The following is a 21910-nucleotide window of genomic DNA, read 5'->3' as shown; positions in this document are numbered from 1 at the left end:
GTACAGTGAGGTACATTAGTACCTGGGGTTGGATACAGTGAGGTACATCAGTAACTGGGGTTGGATACAGTGAGATACATCAGTACCTGGGGTTGGGTACAATGAGTTACAGCAGTACCTAGGGTCGAGTACAGTAAGTTACAGCAGTACCTGGGGTTGGGTACAGTGAGTTACAGCAGTACCTGGGGTTGGGTACAGTGAGCTACATCAGTACCTGGTGTTGGATACAGTGAGTTACATCCGTACCTGGGGTTGGGTACAGTGAGTTACAGCAGTACCTGGGGTTGGGTACAATGAGTTACAGCAGTACCTGGGGTTGGGTACAATGAGTTACAGCAGTACCTGGGGTTGGGTACAGCGAGTTACAGCAGTACCTGTGGTTGGGCACAGTGAGTTACAGCAGTACCTGGGGTTGGGCACAGTGAGTTACAGCAGTACCTGGGGTTGGGTACAGTGAGTTACAGCAGTACCTGTGGTTGGGTACAGTGAGTTACAGCAGTACCTGGGGTTGGGTACAATGAGTTACAGCAGTACCTGGGGTTGGGTACAATGAGTTACAGCAGTACCTGGGGTTGGGTACAGTGAGTTACAGCAGTACTTGTGGTTGGGCACAGTGAGTTACAGCAGTACCTGGGGTTGGGCACAGTGAGTTACAGCAGTACCTGGGGTTGGGTACAGTGAGTTACAGCAGTACCTGTGGTTGGGCACAGTGAGATACAGCAGTACCTGGGGTTGGGTACAGTGAGTTACAGCAGTACCTGTGGTTGGGCACAGTGAGTTACAGCAGTACCTGGGGTTGGGTACAGTGAGCTGCAGCAGTAACTGGGGTTGGGTACAGTGAGTTGCAGCAGTAACTGGGGTTGGGTACAGTGAGTTACATCAGTACCTGGGTTTGGATACAGTGAGATACATCCGTGCCTGGGGTTGGGTACAGGGAGATACATCAGTACCTGGGGTTGAATACAGTGAGGTACATCAGTACTTGGGGTTGGATACAGTGAGATACATCAGTACCTGGGGTTGGGTACAGTGAGTTACAGCAGTACCTGGGGTTGGGTACAATGAGTTACAGCAGTACCTGGGATTGGGTACAATGAGTTACAGCAGTACCTGGGGTTGAGTACAGTAAGTTACAGCAGTACCTGGGGTTGGGTACAGTGAGTTACAGCAGTACCTAGGGTTGGGTACAGTGTAGAAGTACCTGAGGTTTGGATACAGTGAGTTACAGCAGTACCTAGGGTTGGGTACAGTTTAGAAGTACCTGGGGTTGGGTACAGTGAGTTACAGCAGTACCTAGGGTTGGGTACAGTTTAGAAGTACCTGGGGTTGGGTACAGTGAGTTAAAGCAGTACCCAGGGTTGGGTACAGCGACTTACAGCAGTACCTAGGGTTGGGTACAGTTTAGAAGTATCTGGGGTTGGGTACAGTGAGTTACAGCAGTACCTATGGTTGGGTACAGTGAGTTACAGCAGTACCTAGGATTGGGTACAGTGATTTACAGCAGTACCTAGGGTTGGGTACAGTGAGTTACAGCAGTACCTAGGGTTGGTTACAGTTTAGAAGTACCTGGGGTTGGGTACAGTGAGTTACAGCAGTACCCAGGGTTGGGTACAGTGAGTTACAGCAGTACCTAGGGTTGGGTACAGTGAGTTACAGCAGTACCTAGGGTTGGGTACAATTTGAAGTACCTGGGGTTGAGTACAGTGAGTTACAGCAGTACCTGGGTTGGGTACAGTGAGTTACAGCAGTACCTAGGGTTGGGTACAGTTTAGAAGTACCTGGTGTTGGGTACAGTGAGTTACAGCAGTACCTAGGGTTGGGTACAGTTTAAAAGTACCTGGGGTTGGTTACAGTGAGTTACAGCAGTACCTAGGGTTGGGTACAGTGAGTTACAGCAGTACCTAGGGTTGGGTACAGTTTAGAAGTACCTGGGGTTGGGTACAGTGAGTTACAGCAGTACCTGGGGTTGGGTACAGTGAGATACATCAGTACCTGGGGTTGGATACAGTGATATACATCAGTACCTGGGTTTGGTACAGTGAGGTACATCAGTACCTAGGGTTGGGTACAGTGAGGTACAGCAGTACCTGGGGTTGGATACAGTGATATACATCAGTACCTGGTGTTGGATACAGTGAGTTACATCTGTACCTGGGGTTGGGTACAGTGAGTTACAGCAGTACCTGGGGTTGGGTACAATGAGTTACAGCAGTACCTGGGGTTGGGTACAATGAGTTACAGCAGTACCTGGGGTTGGGTACAGTGAGTTACAGCAGTACCTGGGGTTGGGCACAGTGAGTTACAGCAGTACCTGGGGTTGGGCACAGTGAGTTACATCCGTACCTGGGGTTGGGTACAGTGAGTTACAGCAGTACCTGGGGTTGGGTACAATGAGTTACAGCAGTACCTGGGGTTGGGTACAATGAGTTACAGCAGTACCTGGGGTTGGGTACAATGAGTTACAGCAGTACCTGGGGTTGGGCACAGTGAGTTACAGCAGTACCTGGGGTTGGGCACAGTGAGTTACATCCGTACCTGGGGTTGGGTACAGTGAGTTACAGCAGTACCTGGGGTTGGGTACAATGAGTTACAGCAGTACCTGGGGTTGGGTACAATGAGTTACAGCAGTACCTGGGGTTGGGTACAGTGAGTTACAGCAGTACCTGTGGTTGGGCACAGTGAGTTACAGCAGTACCTGGGGTTGGGCACAGTGAGTTACAGCAGTACCTGGGGTTGGGTACAGTGAGTTACAGCAGTACCTGTGGTTGGGCACAGTGAGTTACAGCAGTACCTGGGGTTGGGCACAGTGAGTTACAGCAGTACCTGGGGTTGGGTACAGTGAGTTACAGCAGTACCTGTGGTTGGGCATAGTGAGTTACAGCAGTACCTGGGGTTGGGTACAGTGAGTTACAGCAGTACCTGGGGTTGGGTACAGTGAGCTGCAGCAGTAACTGGGGTTGGGTACAATGAGTTACAGCAGTACCTAGGGTCGAGTACAGTAAGTTACAGCAGTACCTGGGGTTGGGTACAGTGAGTTACAGCAGTACCTGGGGTTGGGTACAATGAGTTACAGCAGTACGTGGGGTTGAGTACAGTAAGTTACAGCAGTACCTGGGGTTGGGTACAGTGAGTTACAGCAGTACCTGGGGTTGGGTACAATGAGTTACAGCAGTACGTGGGGTTGAGTACAGTAAGTTACAGCAGTACCTGGTGTTGGATACAGTGAGTTACATCCGTACCTGGGGTTGGGTACAGTGAGTTACAGCAGTACCTGGGGTTGGGTACAATGAGTTACAGCAGTACCTGGGGTTGGGTACAATGAGTTACAGCAGTACCTGGGGTTGGGTACAGTGAGTTACAGCAGTACTTGGGGTTGGATACAGTGAGATACATCCGTGCCTGGGGTTGGGTACAGTGAGTTACAGCAGTACCTGGGGTTGGGTACAATGAGTTACAGCAGTATCTGGGGTTGGGAACAGTGAGTTACAGCAGTACCTGGGGTTGGGTACAATGAGTTACTGCAGTACCTGGGGTTGGGTACAGTGAGTTGCAGCAGTAACTGGGGTTGGGTACAGTGAGTTGCAGCAGTAACTGGGGTTGGGTACAGTGAGTTACAGCAGTACCTAGGGTTGGGTACAGTTTAGAAGTACCTGGGGTTGGGTACAGTGAGTTACAGCAGTACCTAGGGTTGGGTACAGTGAGTTACAGCAGTACCTAGGGTTGGGTACAGTTTAGAAGTACCTGGGATTGGGTACAGTGAGTTACATCAGTACTTGGGGTTGGATACAGTGAGATACATCCGTGCCTGGGGTTGGGTACAGTGAGTTACAGCAGTACCTGGGGTTGGGTACAATGAGTTACAGCAGTACCTGGGGTTGGGTACAGTGAGTTACAGCAGTACCTGGGTTTGGGTACAGTGAGTTACAGCAGTATCTGGGGTTGGGTACAGTGAGTAGCAGCAGTAACTGGGGTTGGGTACAGTGAGTTGCAGCAGTCACTGGGGTTGGGTACAGTGAGTTACAGCAGTACCTAGGTTTGGGTACAGTTTAGAAGTACCTGGGGTTGGGTACAGTGAGTTACAGCAGTACCTAGGGTTGGGTACAGTGAGTTACAGCAGTACCTAGGGTTGGGTACAGTTTAGAAGTACCTGGGGTTGGGTACAGTGAGTTACAGCGGTACCTAGGGTTGGGTACAGTGAGTTACAGCAGTACCTAGGGTTGGGTACAGTTTAGAAGTACCTGGGGTTGGGTACAGTGAGTTACATCAGTACCTGGGGTTGGGTACAGTGAGTTACAGCAGTACCTGGGGTTGGGTACAGTGAATTACAGCAGTACCTAGGGTTGGGTACAGTGAGTTGCAGCAGTACCTGGGGTTGGGTACAGTGAGTTGCAGCAGTAACTGGGGTTGGGTACAGTGAGTTACAGCAGTACCTAGGGTTGGGTACAGTTTAGAAGTACCTGGGGTTGGGTACAGTGAGTTACAGCAGTACCTAGGTTTGGATACAGTGAGTTACAGCAGTACCTAAGGTTGGGTATAGTGTAGAAGTACCTGGGGTTGGGCACAGTGAGTTACAGCAGTACCTGGGGTTGGGTACAGTGAGATACAGCCGTACCTGGTGTTGGGTACAGTGAGGTACATCAGTACCTGGGGTTGGATACAGTGATATACATCAGTACCTGGGTTTGGTACAATGAGGTACATCAGTACCTAGGGTTGGGTACAGTGAGGTACAGCAGTACCTGGGGTTTGGTACAGTGAGGTACATTAGTACCTGGGGTTGGATACAGTGAGGTACATCAGTAACTGGGGTTGGATACAGTGAGATACATCAGTACCTGGGGTTGGGTACAATGAGTTACAGCAGTACCTAGGGTCGAGTACAGTAAGTTACAGCAGTACCTGGGGTTGGGTACAGTGAGTTACAGCAGTACCTGGGGTTGGGTACAGTGAGCTACATCAGTACCTGGTGTTGGATACAGTGAGTTACATCCGTACCTGGGGTTGGGTACAGTGAGTTACAGCAGTACCTGGGGTTGGGTACAATGAGTTACAGCAGTACCTGGGGTTGGGTACAATGAGTTACAGCAGTACCTGGGGTTGGGTACAGCGAGTTACAGCAGTACCTGTGGTTGGGCACAGTGAGTTACAGCAGTACCTGGGGTTGGGCACAGTGAGTTACAGCAGTACCTGGGGTTGGGTACAGTGAGTTACAGCAGTACCTGTGGTTGGGCACAGTGAGTTACAGCAGTACCTGGGGTTGGGTACAGTGAGTTACAGCAGTACCTGTGGTTGGGTACAGTAAGTTACAGCAGTACCTGGGGTTGGGTACAATGAGTTACAGCAGTACCTGGGGTTGGGTACAATGAGTTACAGCAGTACCTGGGGTTGGGTACAGTGAGTTACAGCAGTACTTGTGGTTGGGCACAGTGAGTTACAGCAGTACCTGGGGTTGGGCACAGTGAGTTACAGCAGTACCTGGGGTTGGGTACAGTGAGTTACAGCAGTACCTGTGGTTGGGCACAGTGAGTTACAGCAGTACCTGGGGTTGGGTACAGTGAGTTACAGCAGTACCTGTGGTTGGGCACAGTGAGTTACAGCAGTACCTGGGGTTGTGTACAATGAGTTACAGCAGTACCTGGGGTTGGGTACAGTGAGCTGCAGCAGTAACTGGGGTTGGGTACAGTGAGTTGCAGCAGTAACTGGGGTTGGGTACAGTGAGTTACATCAGTACCTGGGGTTGGATACAGTGAGATACATCCGTGCCTGGGGTTGGGTACATGGAGATACATCAGTACCTGGGGTTGAATACAGTGAGGTACATCAGTACTTGGGGTTGGATACAGTGAGATACATCAGTACCTGGGGTTGGGTACAGTGAGTTACAGCAGTACCTGTGGTTGGGTACAATGAGTTACAGCAGTACCTGGGATTGGGTACAATGAGTTACAGCAGTACCTGGGGTTGAGTACAGTAAGTTACAGCAGTACCTGGGGTTGGGTACAGTGAGTTACAGCAGTACCTGGGGTTGGGTACAGTTTAGAAGTATCTGGGGTTGGGTACAGTGAGTTACAGCAGTACCTAGGGTTGGGTACAGTGTAGAAGTACCTGAGGTTTGGATACAGTGAGTTACAGCAGTACCTAGGGTTGGGTACAGTTTAGAAGTACCTGGGGTTGGGTACAGTGAGTTACAGCAGTACCTGGGGTTGGGTACAGTTTAGAAGTACCTGGGGTTGGGTACAGTGAGTTAAAGCAGTACCTAGGGTTGGGTACAGCGACTTACAGCAGTACCTAGGGTTGGGTACAGTTTAGAAGTATCTGGGGTTGGGTACAGTGAGTTACAGCAGTACCTATGGTTGGGTACAGTGAGTTACAGCAGTACCTAGGATTGGGTACAGTGATTTACAGCAGTACCTAGGGTTGGGTACAGTGAGTTACAGCAGTACCTAGGGTTGGTTACAGTTTAGAAGTACCTGGGGTTGGGTACAGTGAGTTACAGCAGTACCCAGGGTTGGGTACAGTGAGTTACAGCAGTACCTAGGGTTGGGTACAGTGAGTTACAGCAGTACCTAGGGTTGGGTACAATTAGAAGTACCTGGGGTTGAGTACAGTGAGTTACAGCAGTACCTGGGGTTGGGTACAGTGAGTTACAGCAGTACCTAGGGTTGGGTACAGTTTAGAAGTACCTGGTGTTGGGTACAGTGAGTTACAGCAGTACCTAGGGTTGGGTACAGTTTAAAAGTACCTGGGGTTGGTTACAGTGAGTTACAGCAGTACCTAGGGTTGGGTACAGTGAGTTACAGCAGTACCTAGGGTTGGGTACAGTTTAGAAGTACCTGGGGTTGGGTACAGTGAGTTACAGCAGTACCTGGGGTTGGGTACAGTGAGATACATCAGTACCTCGGGTTGGGTACAGTGAGATACAGCAGTACCTGGGGTTGGGTACAGTGAGATACAGCCGTACCTGGTGTTGGGTACAGTGAGGTACATCAGTACCTGGGGTTGGATACAGTGATATACATCAGTACCTGGGTTTGGTACAGTGAGGTACATCAGTACCTAGGGTTGGGTACAGTGAGGTACAGCAGTACCTGGGGTTGGATACAGTGATATACATCAGTACCTGGTGTTGGATACAGTGAGTTACATCTGTACCTGGGGTTGGGTACAGTGAGTTACAGCAGTACCTGGGGTTGGGTACAATGAGTTACAGCAGTACCTGGGGTTGGGTACAATGAGTTACAGCAGTACCTGGGGTTGGGTACAGTGAGTTACAGCAGTACCTGGGGTTGGGCACAGTGAGTTACAGCAGTACCTGGGGTTGGGCACAGTGAGTTACATCCGTACCTGGGGTTGGGTACAGTGAGTTACAGCAGTACCTGGGGTTGGGTACAATGAGTTACAGCAGTACCTTGGGTTGGGTACAATGAGTTACAGCAGTACCTGGGGTTGGGTACAGTGAGTTACAGCAGTACCTGGGGTTGGGTACAGTGAGTTACAGCAGTACCTGTGGTTGGGCACAGTGAGTTACAGCAGTACCTGGGGTTGGGCACAGTGAGTTACAGCAGTACCTGGGGTTGGGTACAGTGAGTTACAGCAGTACCTGTGGTTGGGCACAGTGAGTTACAGCAGTACCTGGGGTTGGGCACAGTGAGTTACAGCAGTACCTGGGGTTGGGTACAGTGAGTTACAGCAGTACCTGTGGTTGGGCATAGTGAGTTACAGCAGTACCTGGGGTTGGGTACAGTGAGTTACAGCAGTACCTGGGGTTGGGTACAATGAGTTACAGCAGTACCTGGGGTTGGGTACAATGAGTTACAGCAGTACCTGGGGTTGGGTACAGTGAGTTACAGCAGTACCTGGGGTTGGGTACAGTGAGTTACAGCAGTACCTGTGGTTGGGCACAGTGAGTTACAGCAGTACCTGGGGTTGGGCACAGTGAGTTACAGCAGTACCTGGGGTTGGGTACAGTGAGTTACAGCAGTACCTGTGGTTGGGCACAGTGAGTTACAGCAGTACCTGGGGTTGGGCACAGTGAGTTACAGCAGTACCTGGGGTTGGGTACAGTGAGTTACAGCAGTACCTGTGGTTGGGCATAGTGAGTTACAGCAGTACCTGGGGTTGGATACAGTGAGATACATCCATGCCTGGGGTTGGGTACAGTGAGTTACAGCAGTACCTGGGGTTGGGTACAATGAGTTACAGCAGTACCTGGGGTTGGGTACAGTGAGCTACATCAGTACCTGGGGTTGAATACAGTGAGGTACATCAGTACTTGGGGTTGGATACAGTGAGATACATCAGTACCTGGGGTTGGGTACAGTGAGTTACAGCAGTACCTGGGGTTGGGTACAGTGAGTTACAGCAGTACCTGGGGTTGGGTACAGTGAGCTACATCAGTACCTGGTGTTGGATACAGTGAGTTACATCCGTACCTGGGGTTGGGTACAGTGAGTTACAGCAGTACCTGGGGTTGGGTACAATGAGTTACAGCAGTACCTGTGGTTGGGCACAGTGAGTTACAGCAGTACCTGGGGTTGTGTAAAATGAGTTACAGCAGTACCTGGGGTTGGGTACAGTGAGTTACAGCAGTACCTGTGGTTGGGCACAGTGAGTAACAGCAGTACCTGGGGTTGGGTACAGTGAGTTACAGCAGTACCTGGGGTTGTGTAAAATGAGTTACAGCAGTACCTGGGGTTGGGTACAGTGAGCTGCAGCAGTAACTGGGGTTGGGTACAGTGAGTTGCAGCAGTAACTGGGGTTGGGTACAGTGAGTTACATCAGTACTTGGGGTTGGATACAGTGAGATACATCCGTGCCTGGGGTTGGGTACAGTGAGTTACAGCAGTACCTGGGGTTGGGTACAATGAGTTACAGCAGTACCTGGGGTTGGGTCCAGTGAGTTACAGCAGTACCTGGGGTTGGGTACAGTGAGTTACAGCAGTATCTGGGGTTGGGAACAGTGAGTTACAGCAGTACCTGGGGTTGGGTACAATGAGTTACTGCAGTACCTGGGGTTGGGTACAGTGAGTTGCAGCAGTAACTGGGGTTGGGTACAGTGAGTTGCAGCAGTAACTGGGGTTGGGTACAGTGAGTTACAGCAGTACCTAGGGTTGGGTACAGTTTAGAAGTACCTGGGGTTGGGTACAGTGAGTTACAGCAGTACCTAGGGTTGGGTACAGTGAGTTACAGCAGTACCTAGGGTTGGGTACAGTTTAGAAGTACCTGGGATTGGGTACAGTGAGTTACATCAGTACTTGGGGTTGGATACAGTGAGATACATCCGTGCCTGGGGTTGGGTACAGTGAGTTACAGCAGTACCTGGGGTTGGGTACAATGAGTTACAGCAGTACCTGGGGTTGGGTACAGTGAGTTACAGCAGTACCTGGGGTTGGGTACAGTGAGTTACAGCAGTATCTGGGGTTGGGAACAGTGAGTTACAGCAGTACCTGGGGTTGGGTACAATGAGTTACAGCAGTACCTGGGGTTGGGTACAGTGAGTAGCAGCAGTAACTGGGGTTGGGTACAGTGAGTTGCAGCAGTCACTGGGGTTGGGTACAGTGAGTTACAGCAGTACCTAGGTTTGGGTACAGTTTAGAAGTACCTGGGGTTGGGTACAGTGAGTTACAGCAGTACCTAGGGTTGGGTACAGTGAGTTACAGCAGTACCTAGGGTTGGGTACAGTTTAGAAGTACCTGGGGTTGGGTACAGTGAGTTACAGCGGTACCTAGGGTTGGGTACAGTGAGTTACAGCAGTACCTAGGGTTGGGTACAGTTTAGAAGTACCTGGGGTTGGGTACAGTGAGTTACATCAGTACCTGGGGTTGGGTACAGTGAGTTACAGCAGTACCTGGGGTTGGGTACAGTGAATTACAGCAGTACCTAGGGTTGGGTACAGTGAGTTGCAGCAGTACCTGGGGTTGGGTACAGTGAGTTGCAGCAGTAACTGGGGTTGGGTACAGTGAGTTACAGCAGTACCTAGGGTTGGGTACAGTTTAGAAGTACCTGGGGTTGGGTACAGTGAGTTACAGCAGTACCTAGGTTTGGATACAGTGAGTTACAGCAGTACCTAAGGTTGGGCATAGTGTAGAAGTACCTGAGGTTGGGTACAGTGAGTTACAGCAGTACCTGGGGTTGGGTACAGTGAGTTACAGCACTACCTAGGGTTGGGTACAGTGAGTTACAGCAGTACTTAGGGTTGGGTACAGTGAGTTACAGCAGTACCTAGGGTTGGGTACAGTTTAGAAGTACCTGGGGTTGGGTACAGTGAGTTACAGCAGTACCTAGGATTGGGTACAGTGAGTTACAGCAGTACCTAGGGTTGGGTACAGTGAGTTACAGCAGTACCTAGGGTTGGGTACAGTGAGTTACATCAGTACTTAGGGTTGGGTACAGTTTAGAAGTACCTGGGGTTGGGTACAGTGAGTTACAGCAGTACCTAGGGTTGGGTACAGTGAGTTACAGCAGTACCTAGTGTTGGGTACAGTGAGTTACAGCAGTACCTAGGGTTGGGTACAGTGAGTTACAGCAGTACCTAGGGTTGGGTACAGTGAGTTACAGCAGTACCTAGGGTTGGGTACAGTTTAGAAGTACCTGGGGTTGGGTACAGTGAGTTACAGCAGTACCTAGGGTTGGGTACAGTGAGTTACAGCAGTACCTAGGGTTGGGTACAGTTTAGAAGTACCTGGGGTTGGGTACAGTGAGTTACAGCAGTACCTGGGGTTGGGTACAGTGAGTTACAGCAGTACCTAGGGTTGGGTACAGTTTAGAAGTACCTGGGGTTGGGTACAGTGAGTTACAGCAGTACCCAGGGTTGGGTACAGTTTAGAAGTACCTGGGGTTGGGTACAGTGAGTTACAGCAGTACCTGGGGTTGGGTACAGTGAGTTACAGCAGTACCTAGGGTTGGGTACAGTTTAGAAGTACCTGGGGTTGGGTACAGTGAGTTACAGCAGTACCTAGGGTTGGGTACAGTTTAGAAGTACCTGGGGTTGGGTACAGTGAGTTAAAGCAGTACCTAGGGTTGGGTACAGTGAGTTACAGCAGTACCTAGGGTTGGGTACAGTTTAGAAGTACCTGGGGTTGGGTACAGTGAGTTACAGCAGTACCTAGGGTTGGGTACAGTGAGTTACAGCAGTACCTAGGATTGGGTACAGTGAGATACAGCAGTACCTAGGGTTGGGTACAGTGAGTTACAGCAGTACCTAGGGTTGGGTACAGTTTAGAAGTACCTGGGACTGGGTACAGTGAGTTACAGCAGTGCCTAGGGTTGGGTACAGTGAGTTACAGCAGTACCTAGGGTTGGGTACAGTGAGTTACAGCAGTACCTAGGGTTGGGTACAATTAGAAGTACCTGGGGTTGGGTACAGTGAGTTACAGCAGTACCTGGGGTTGGGTACAGTGAGTTACAGCAGTACCTAGGGTTGGGTACAGTTTAGAAGTACCTGGTGTTGGGTACAGTGAGTTACAGCAGTACCTAGGGTTGGGTACAGTTTAAAAGTACCTGAGGTTGGGTACAGTGAGTTACAGCAGTACCTAGGGTTGGGTACAGTGAGTTACAGCAGTACCTAGGGTTGGGTACAGTTTAGAAGTACCTGGGGTTGGGTACAGTGAGTTACAGCAGTACCTAGGGTTGGGTACAATTTAGAAGTACCTGGGGTTGGGTACAGTGAGTTACAGCAGTACCTAGGGTTGGGTACAGTTTAGAAGTACCTGGGGTTGGGTACAGTGAGTTAAAGCAGTACCTAGGGTTGGGTACAGTGAGTTACAGCAGTACCTAGGGTTGGGTACAGTTTAGAAGTACCTGGGGTTGGGTACAGTGAGTTACAGCAGTACCTAGGGTTGGGTACAGTGAGTTACAGCAGTACCTAGGATTGGGTACAGTGAGATACAGCAGTACCTAGGGTTGGGTACAGTGAGTTACAGCAGTACCTAGGGTTGGGTACAGTTTAGAAGTACCTGGGACTGGGTACAGTGAGTTACAGCAGTGCCTAGGGTTGGGTACAGTGAGTTACAGCAGTACCTAGGGTTGGGTACAGTGAGTTACAGCAGTACCTAGGGTTGAGTACAATTAGAAGTACCTGGGGTTGGGTACAGTGAGTTACAGCAGTACCTGGGGTTGGGTACAGTGAGTTACAGCAGTACCTAGGGATGGGTACAGTTTAGAAGTACCTGGTGTTGGGTACAGTGAGTTACAGCAGTACCTAGGGTTGGGTACAGTTTAAAAGTACCTGAGGTTGGGTACAGTGAGTTACAGCAGTACCTAGGGTTGGGTACAGTGAGTTACAGCAGTACCTAGGGTTGGGTACAGTTTAGAAGTACCTGGGGTTGGGTACAGTGAGTTACAGCAGTACCTAGGGTTGGGTACAATTTAGAAGTACCTGGGGTTGGGTACAGTGAGTTACAGCAGTACCTAGGGTTGGGTACAGTGAGTTACAGCAGTACCTAGGGTTGGGTACAGTGAGTCACAGCAGTACCTAGGGTTGAGTACAGTGAGTCACAGCAGTACCTAGGGTTGGGTACAGTGAGTTACAGCAGTACCTAGGGTTGGGTACAGTTTATAAGTACCTGGGATTGGGTTCAGTGAGTTACAGCAGTACCTAGGGTTGGGTACAGTGAGTTATAGCAGTACCTAGGGTTGGGTACAGTGAGTTACAGCAGTACCTGGTGTTGGATACAGTGAGAAACATTGATACATCAGTACCTGTGGTTGGATGGTTATGATTCAGAAGATAGACAGTCATTAGGTTGACAGTAAAAGGTTGACAGGGTCAAAAGGTCGACCCCAAAAAAATTTGTTTCCTGTTTTGTGTATTTTTTTTTTTTTTTTACCCCAATTTGTTAAAATGAATTCCCTCGCCAAAATGTTTCTAATGGTGATAGTTTGTGACATGGATAGACAATTTGATGAAATGCGTCCCCTCGCGGGCTCGCTTATCTCGCCACAAGGTTACTAAAGGTATTAGTTTGTGACATGGATACTAAAGGCATCAAAAGTTGTAAAAAAAAATAAAATAAGAAAATGTGTAGACTTTTTGATTCTGTCGATCTTAATGCATGCCGACCATTTGCTGTCGACCTACAGTATTGGCTGTAGACCTTTTTAGTGTAGATCTATAGACCGTTATATACAGTAGGATACAGAGATGTCTGGGGTTGGAAACAATGAGATACATCAGTACCTGGGGTTGGGTGCAATGAGATACATCAGTACCTGGGGTTCGATACAGTGAGATACATCAGTACCTGGGGTTGGATATAGTGAGGTACATCCGTACCTGGGGTTGGATACAGTGAGGTACATCCGTACCTGGGGTTGGGACAGTGAGATACATCAGTACCTGGGGTTCGATACAGTGAGATACATCAGTACCTGGGGTTGGATACAGTGAGGTACATCCGTACCTGGGGTTGGGACAGTGAGATACATCAGTACCTGGGGTTGGGTACAGTGAGATACATCAGTACCTGGGGTTGGGTACAGTGAGATACATCAGTACCTGATCTTGGATACAGTAGGGTACAGAGATGTCTGGGGTTGGATACAGTGATGTACATTAGTACCTGATGTTGGATATAGTGAAGCACAGAGGCACCTGGGGTTGGGTACAGTGAGATACATCAGTACCTGGGGTTAGGTACAATGAGATACATCAGTACCTGGGGTTGGATACAGTAGCGTGCAGAGATGTATGGAGTTGGATACAGTGATGTACATTAGTACCTGATGTTGGATATAGTACAGAGGTACCTGGGGTTTGATACAGTGAGGTACATCAGTGCCTGGGGTTGGGTACAGTGAGATACATCAGTACCTTGGGTTTGATACAGTGAGGTACATCAGTACCTGGGGTTGGGTACAGTGAGATACATCAGTACCTGATGTTGGATACAGTAGGGTACAGAGATGTCTGGGGTTGGATACAGTGATGTACATTAGTACCTGATGTTGGATATAGTGAAGCACAGAGGCACCTGGGGTTGGGTACAGGGAGATACATCAGTACCTGGGGTTAGGTACAGTGAGATACATCAGTACCTGGGGTTGGATACAGTAGGTTACAGAGATGTATGAAGTTGGATACAGTGATGTACATTAGTACCTGATGTTGGATATAGTACAGAGGTACCTGGGGTTGGATACAGTGAGGTAGAGAATTGGAGTTGGCTTCCCCCCCTCTATATCCCACGAGACCCCAGTTTAGTTTATGTGTCTGAGGGAGCCGGGTATTTGTTTCTGGGCAGCTGTTCAGCCTTTTATTTATTTTTTATCCTGTTTACTCTGGAGGTGAGCTGGCATTCTGTAAGGATTTTGTTCCTGGGCATGATTTTCTGAATATCCTTGCAGAGGGTCTTTCTTCCGCCGGACAAACTCCAGGCAATCCAATCGTTGTTCTGGCTGGTGTTGTGTTGGTTCACTTATGCATCCGCTTACTGAGCAATTCAGTTCGCCAGGTTTCACACCTGGAAATTTCAACCTGCTTTCCCAGTGGACGGTATCTTGCTTTAATTTACACCGGCATGTTTGTCTCTCACCTCAGACTCATCACTAACTTCTGTGGTAGTTGAAAGCCAACAGACGTCCGCTTACGGGGTGGGGAGCAGTTTTTCTGCATGTTCTGTCTTAGGGTTGGTGGTCTCACCAAGAGGCTCTTTTACTTATAAATGTCATGGAACTCAATATTAAACGTTTTGATGGCAGCGTTTCATCTCCTTAGAGGGCACCCGATGCAAGTACAGTCAGACAATGCCACGGTGGTGGCGTATATACAGTTAACTACTAAGGGGAATCTCTGAACCGCTCAGCCATGTGAGAGTCCACTCACATTCTAGAATGGTCGGAGAAGCACTTTGGAACACGGACTATCCAAATTGCCAGTATCTGTACTCCAGGAAAAGGGCCTGTCATGCAGATGTCTTTCAGAAGCTGTTCCATCATTGGGGTTGTCCAGGCTTTAAATTGATGGCATCTTAGCTAAATAAAAAACTTCCACAGTATTGTTCCATGACTCGGGATCTGGTGGCGGTAGATGCGCTGTCCATTCTGTGGCACTTCCGTGTAGTTTATCTGTTTTCGCCATTCCCTCTTCTTTCTCAGGTCCTGAAATGCATCGAGCATGAGACCACAATGGTAATCCTGGTGGCTCCGGACCTTCTTCAACATCTATATGACAATCCCTGGCCACTGTTGAAGCCTCAATTTATAAGGGCCCTTCTGAAGCCATGATTCCAACTATGCTTAAGGCCAGAAAGCTGATGTGTGCAGTCTCTTGGTGTGTGCATCGTTGTTTTCCTTCGACCTCCTACCATCTCTCCTGTCTATTTTCTCAGGCTGGTGTGGATGCACACCTTCGACTGGGCTCCTAGCATGTTTCCGCCTTATCTGTCTTTTTTCAGCATTGATTAGCCTTGTTTCTGGAACTTCAAACTTTTCTGCAAAGGGTTCTTCGCGTTCAGCCGCCGTTTGTACCACCTACGGCTCCATGGGACCTTAATTTGGTTTTACCATTTCTGCAGTCTGAGGTGTTTGAGTCCCTGGAAAAGGTGGACATCACATACTTCTTTTTTGCCTAAAGTTGTTTCAGGTTTTCACATCATTCAGCTTATTGTAAACATAGAAACAGAGAATTTGATGGCAGATAAGAACCACTTGGCCCATCTAGTCTGCCCCTGTACACGCACACACACGTTAAGGTTAATGTTTTTTGTCTGATGCCAATTAACCTGCCACTATATTTTTGGATTAAGGGAGTAAACCGGAGTACTCGGAGGAAACCCATGCAAGTATTGGAGAATATACAAACACCACACAGTTAGGGCCGTGGTGGGAATCAAACCCATAACCTCAGTGCTGTAAGGTAGTAATGCTAACCATTACACCATCCGTAGTTCCAGTTCTTTCATCTGAAGATGTCTCTTCCCACTCTTTGGTTGTGGCCCAGGCCCTTTCGGTGTACGTTTCTCACACCGATTCCTTACGTAAGACGGATGATTTCTGTCATCTATGGATCACATAAGTGGGGCTGACCTGCTTCTAAGCAAACCATTTCCTGGTGGATATACGTATGGTCATCTATCAAGCCTATGTTGCCATTGGTTGCCTCTACTTGGATCTATTTAAGAACATTCCACTTGCTCGGCTGTGGCCTCGTGGCTCGTGGGCATAGTAGCGCAGGGTTTCTGCTGATCGACTCTGTTATATGGCTATCTGGTCTTCGTCCACACTTTTGTCAAGTTTTACAGGTTTGATACATTAACATCCAAAGAAGCAGGGTTTGGACATTGGGTGCTGCAGGTTTCTCAGTGCATTTCCTCCTGTGAGGACAGCTTTGGGAGACTCCCAGTGTAACTACAGTGTCGCCCAGTGGATGAAGGCGAAAACAGGATTTTAGTACTTACTGTTAAATCCATTCCTGTTTCCATGGGGGACACTGAACACCCACCCGGCGCTGTTTTGTTGGCTGCTTTCTGTCACCTGCTTAGTATTGATTAACTTGTTTTGTCTGTGGTTTGTTACCTGAGTATGTGGTTGTTGGTGAACTTTGGTTCTTTAGTTCGGTCCCTCTGGTCCCTGATTGTTTGGTTCCTCTCTCTCTCTCTTCCTATTGTTTCTCTTTTCTCTTCGTCTCCACTTTGGCGTGGTTAATCTTAATTGAGGTCTCGTGTGATATAGAAGAAAGGAGAATATAGAGGGGGACGGGCCAACTACAATTCTTAAAAGAAATAAAGTGTCAGGCTCCACTCATCATCCCTATATACCCCAGTGTAACCAGTGTCGGATCTTGCCACGGGCAAGCAGGACTTTTGCCCGGGGCGCCGCCTTCCGGAGGGCGCCGGAGCCATCCGGAGGGCACCGGAGCCATCCGGAGGGCGCCGCACCATGGCAAGATCCGCCACTGTCAGTGTGCGCCCCAGCAGTGTCCCACCGCTGTGCCCCCCCTCCCGCTGTGAGAAGGGAACCAGACGCTACGCGTCTGGTTTCCCTTCGTGGCGCTGGTCCTCCCCCGCTCTGAAGGGAATCAGACGCTAAGCGTCTAGTTTCCCTTCATGGAGAGGACCTTTGGTGTGCGGTGCGCAATGACATCATCGCGCAACGCACAGCATTGTGGCACAGACGCTAGGGGTCATAATTGACCTCTAGTGCCTATGCTGTGCTATGGGCGATACGTCATGACTGACGTCTCTCCCATAGATCCGAGGAGAAGAGCGGCGCCGGTCTGCAGGGTCTGGAATCAGGAGCGGGGTATAGCAAGAATATATATATATTTATTTTTTTCAGCGGCGCTACAAATGGGGGCGTGACTGGCCACGCCCCCATATTAAGCCATGCGCTTAACTTTTGCCCGGGGCGCCACAAGGGCAAGAACCGGCCCTGAGTGTAACTATAGGTAAGCACTAAAATCGGTTTTCAGCAAGTGAATGGAAGCTGCGTAGATGTTACTGAGTATGAATATCCACGTTTATCTCCATGTACGCAGCTGTGAATCAGCCTCCATAATAGCATGGATTCTCCTGCGCAGTCTGCTGAGCTTCAGGATGAGCCAAGAAATTTGTCTATTCTATAATTATACGTATAACCGTATTTACATATGGGTGCAAGGAGAAAAAAAAACTCAGTCGCACTGGTCTTCCGTCTAAGTATCGTCCCTGGGTGAAGTAACAGTGCGCAAAACCATGCCTTGTAAATGATTGTCTCTTTAAAAACACTTCTGAGTACAGCCGGCATCCCGCAAACTCCAGAAAACTCAGGTCCTATTACATAAGCGCATATGGGCTCCTATACGTAGCGTTCTTTGCCTCATATAACCATCTAGAAGTCACCCGATATGGTTTCTCTCAGCCTGTGATGTGAGCAGAAGGGAAGATTATTATTATTCTGGTTTTATATTTAGGACTTTTCCAGAGAACTGACTAAAAGAAAGGACAGAAATGCTACAAAAAGTGTCCAGAAGCCCAAAGCTGTCTCAGGAACCAGCCAGACTGCTCAGTCAGGGCCAGGTGAGTGATAGTGATGTTGTCCACTGTCAAGGTGGGACCTCTTTCTGGGGTATCAGCTATACTTTGATGGCAGGAGATCTCTTCATAAACTCGAAGCTGTCCTAAACAGTAAAAGGTTAAAAAAAGTGAATATAGGTCCATTAAAAGATGAATTTGGAGTACTGTTAAATGAAGACGTATCAAAAGCAGAAATACTGAACAATTTTTTTTCATCAGTGTTCAGCAGAGAAAAACTGACGGTGGGAGTAGTGCATAGCGATAGTGACAGTAAGGATCCGTGGTTAGATACTTGTTTAAGTGAAGAAGTAGTCAGGGAGAGATTACGCAAAATAAATATGAATAAATCACCTGGCCCGGACGGACTTCATCCGAGGGTACTTATGGAGCTTAGGTCACAACTAGCAAGACCCCTATACTTGATTTTCAATAGTTCAATTAGATCTGGCATGGTACCGAAGGATTGGCATATAGCAGAGGTAGTGCCATTATTTAAAAAGTGATCCAAAAATCATCCGGGTAACTACAGGCCAATTAGTTTGACATCTATAGTGGGGAAAATATTGGAAGGAATTCTAAGGGATAGCATACAGGAGTATCTGCAGACCACTAAGATTATTAGCAAGAACCAGCATGGGTTTGTGAGGGACAGATCATGTCAAACTAACTTAGTTAACTTCTATTAGGAAGTGAGCGACAATCTTGACCAAGGAAAAGCAGTGGATGTGGTCTACTTAGATTTTGCAAAAGCCTTCGATACGGTGCCTCACAGGAGATTAATCATCAAATTAAAAGAGCTTGGCCTAGGAAAAACTGTTTGTACATGGATAAGTAACTGGCTGGACAACAGGGTACAGTGAGTAGTGGTCAACGGGAAGTCCTCAAGTTGGACTCCAGTAGTCAGCGGAATACCACAGGGGTCCGTACTCGGGCCACTACTGTTCAACATATTTATCAATGACCTAGAAATAGGCCTGGAAAGCACAGTGTCAATCTTTGCAGATGATACTAAACTGTGTAAGGTAATTAATTCAGAAATAGATGTGGAGTCCCTGCAAAATGACTTATCTAAACTTGAAATTTGGGCGTCTAAATGGAGAATAAGGTTCAATATAGAAAAATGCAAGGTTATGCATTTCAGGACTAAAAACAAACTTGCATCCTACATATTAAATGGGGAAAGTCTAGGGGTAACAGTTTTGGAAAAGGATTTTGGGGTACTCATTGATAATAAGCTTAATAACCATATACAATGTCAAAGCGCAGTAAAGAAAGCAAGTAAGGTGTTAGCATGCATAAAACGGGGCATTGAGACAAGGGACGAGGATGTAATCTTGCCGCTGTATAAAGCATTGGTACGTCCGCACCTGGAATATTGTGTTCAATTTTGGGCACCACGGTATAAGAAAGGTATCGGTGAACTCGAAAGGGTTCAAAGGCGAGCTTCTAAATTGATTAAAGGGCTAGAGGGACTGGATTACGAGGTAAGGCTTACTAGGTTGAACATGTATACACTGGAAAAGAGGCTTCTAAGAGGAGACATTATTATTGTCTTCAAATATGTAAAGGGGCACTTCAAAAAGTTATTAGAGGAATTATTTATTAAAAGAACTCTGTTTAGGACACGTGGGCACTCGCTGAGGCTGGAGGAGAGGAATTTTTGATTGAAAAGGATATCCAAGGTTGCGACATTTAAAATATTGAAGTTGTCAATCTGGGTATAACATGATTTGCAGTTGTTAACTAGTCACGAAACATTCTTCAGCAGGTACATTAAAATCAACTCAACTTAATACAGGTTGAACGCGATGGGCATTTTGCTTCTTTTCAACCTCGAATACTATGTTACTATGTAGATCAAATAAGACTGTGGCCTGGATGTAATAGAGACCAATTTACTGGTCCTGGCGCGATTCTGGCGAAATAGTTGCTAGATTTAAAACACCAATTAGTGTAAGGAATAACTAGGTTATTTTTTGCCTGAAAACTAATTGTCCCTTTAACTGTATCTGTTACATCACCGCAGCCAGCAAATCAGAGCCTGTTACTGTACATTTGGGCCTATAAAAGAAAATAACTGCCTCAGGCTTAGCCTATAGCTACTCCTGATCTTGGCAGATGTGTAAATAGGCGCATTTTATGGTAATGTAAAATGCCTAAAAGCCACTTATTTAAGAACTGGAAAATAAAAAGATACTGCATTTGCCACATCCCCTCAGTGGCCCCGCCCCTCTCCTGTCCCTACCCCCTCCCGACCCGTTATACTTACCTCCCATTCCCGGTCCCCCGGAGCATGCGTCGTGCACGTCAGGTGTCGCGTGTGTGCCGCAGCTGCATTACGTCATCGTGCAAAATCACATGATGACCTCGTTTTTATCAGAATCCAGTTTTATAATAATAGTTGGCGGGCGAAATATCCGAATTAAATGTCAAGCTTAATGTTTCCGGTGGGCGCTCTCTGTACACGTCTATAACCGCGCTCATCGTTTCTTGCAGCTTTCTTTGGGCCAGTGAAATCCCTGACACTGGGAGTCCATGAAATGAAGGTCGGGTCCATCACTTACCAGGTGAAGACTGGAGATATAACCAAGGAAGATACTGACGTTATTGTCAATTCAACGGACCCAACATTTACTCTCAAAACAGGTATTCAGCCCATCTCTGCCCCTTCTATGCCACAGTGTCTGTCCCATACTACTGTACCCCACATAGTACTGTACCCCAGAGAAAGCCCTAACCCCCCTTCCGCATACTGCGCCCGCCCAGTTCATGACGTCAGTCCCCGACGGATCGGGCAGTGTGTTTGCACAGCACACTGCCCGATCCGTCCATAGATATATCTGCAGATATATCTATCAGTGTGTACCCACCTTTAGTCTTTTTTCCCCACTCTAAATGGCCTCTGAATAGTCACCATACTAAGGTCACTGGGGCTCTCTATCCAGACAGAGATCCGAGGAGGCACTGCTAAGGAGTCAGATTGCTGATAGAAGCCATTCGTCAGACTCTTAATCTTTAGGATACGGCAACGGCGGAGACTTCGACAGCCTTTTTCAAACGGCAGAAAAGACAGGTGGCTGTCTTCCCTTCTTATTCGCATTTTGCGGATATTTTAAAGCAGGCCTGGCTTAAACCGGACTCTCGTTTTCAGGCTCCTAAGAAATTGAGATTTCTGTATCCATTTGTAAAGGAGGACACAAAATTCTGGGAAACAGCCCTGAGGGTAGATGCCCCTATTATACACCTGGCGAAGGCTACGGTTATCCCTTCAGTGCAATCGGTGACCTTGAAGGATCCTACAGATAGGAAAATAGAGGCAATTCTTAAATCCATGTTTGCCTTATCAGGTATTTCTCTACGTCCAATCCTCGCTGGCGCTTGGGTTCTCAAGGCCATGGATGACTGACTAGCACGAATAGTGTCTGGAATGCAATCTGACGATCCATCGGAAGCTATTCAATTAGCCGAACAAATTTCTGAAGCTCTTATTTATGTAGGAGAAGCCTTGTTGGACTCTGCTGCGCTGCAGTCACGTGTATCTGCCTTAGCTGTAATGGCAAGAAGATCGCTCTGCCTTTGGGTTTGGAACGCTGACTCCGATTCAAAACAGACTTTAACAGCCATTCCATTTGAAGGGGAGTTCTTTTTTGGCCCAGAGCTGACAAAGATTATCTCCAATACTACTGGGGGCAAGATCACTTTTCTTCTGGTTGCTCCTCAAAAACCGAAAACCACAAAGTTTCAGGGGGTCATTCCGAGTTGTTCGCTCGTTATTTTTTTTCACGCAATGGAGCAATTAGTCGCTAATGCGCATGCGCAATGTCCGCAGTGCGACTGCGCCAAGTAAATTTGCTATGCAGTTAGGTATTTTACTCACGGCATTACGAGGTTTTTTCTTCGTTCTGCTGATCGTAATGTGA

General features: G+C 48.0%; 1 protein-coding gene across 1 annotated transcript in view; it reads left to right on the top strand.

Annotated features, from left to right (window-relative positions):
• LOC134944212 (protein mono-ADP-ribosyltransferase PARP14-like) overlaps positions 1-21910 on the top strand; it is a 142245-nt gene that overhangs the window by 80569 nt on the left and 39766 nt on the right. The window contains exons 9-10 of the mRNA XM_063932794.1: positions 17888-17993; positions 20487-20636. Coding sequence (XP_063788864.1) covers positions 17888-17993; positions 20487-20636 — 256 coding nt within the window. The remainder of the gene's footprint in view (positions 1-17887; positions 17994-20486; positions 20637-21910) is intronic.

This window comes from Pseudophryne corroboree, chromosome 7 (genome assembly GCF_028390025.1).
Source record: "Pseudophryne corroboree isolate aPseCor3 chromosome 7, aPseCor3.hap2, whole genome shotgun sequence".
Classification (NCBI taxonomy): Eukaryota; Metazoa; Chordata; class Amphibia; order Anura; family Myobatrachidae; genus Pseudophryne; species Pseudophryne corroboree.
This window is presented reverse-complemented; position numbering and strand designations above follow the sequence as displayed.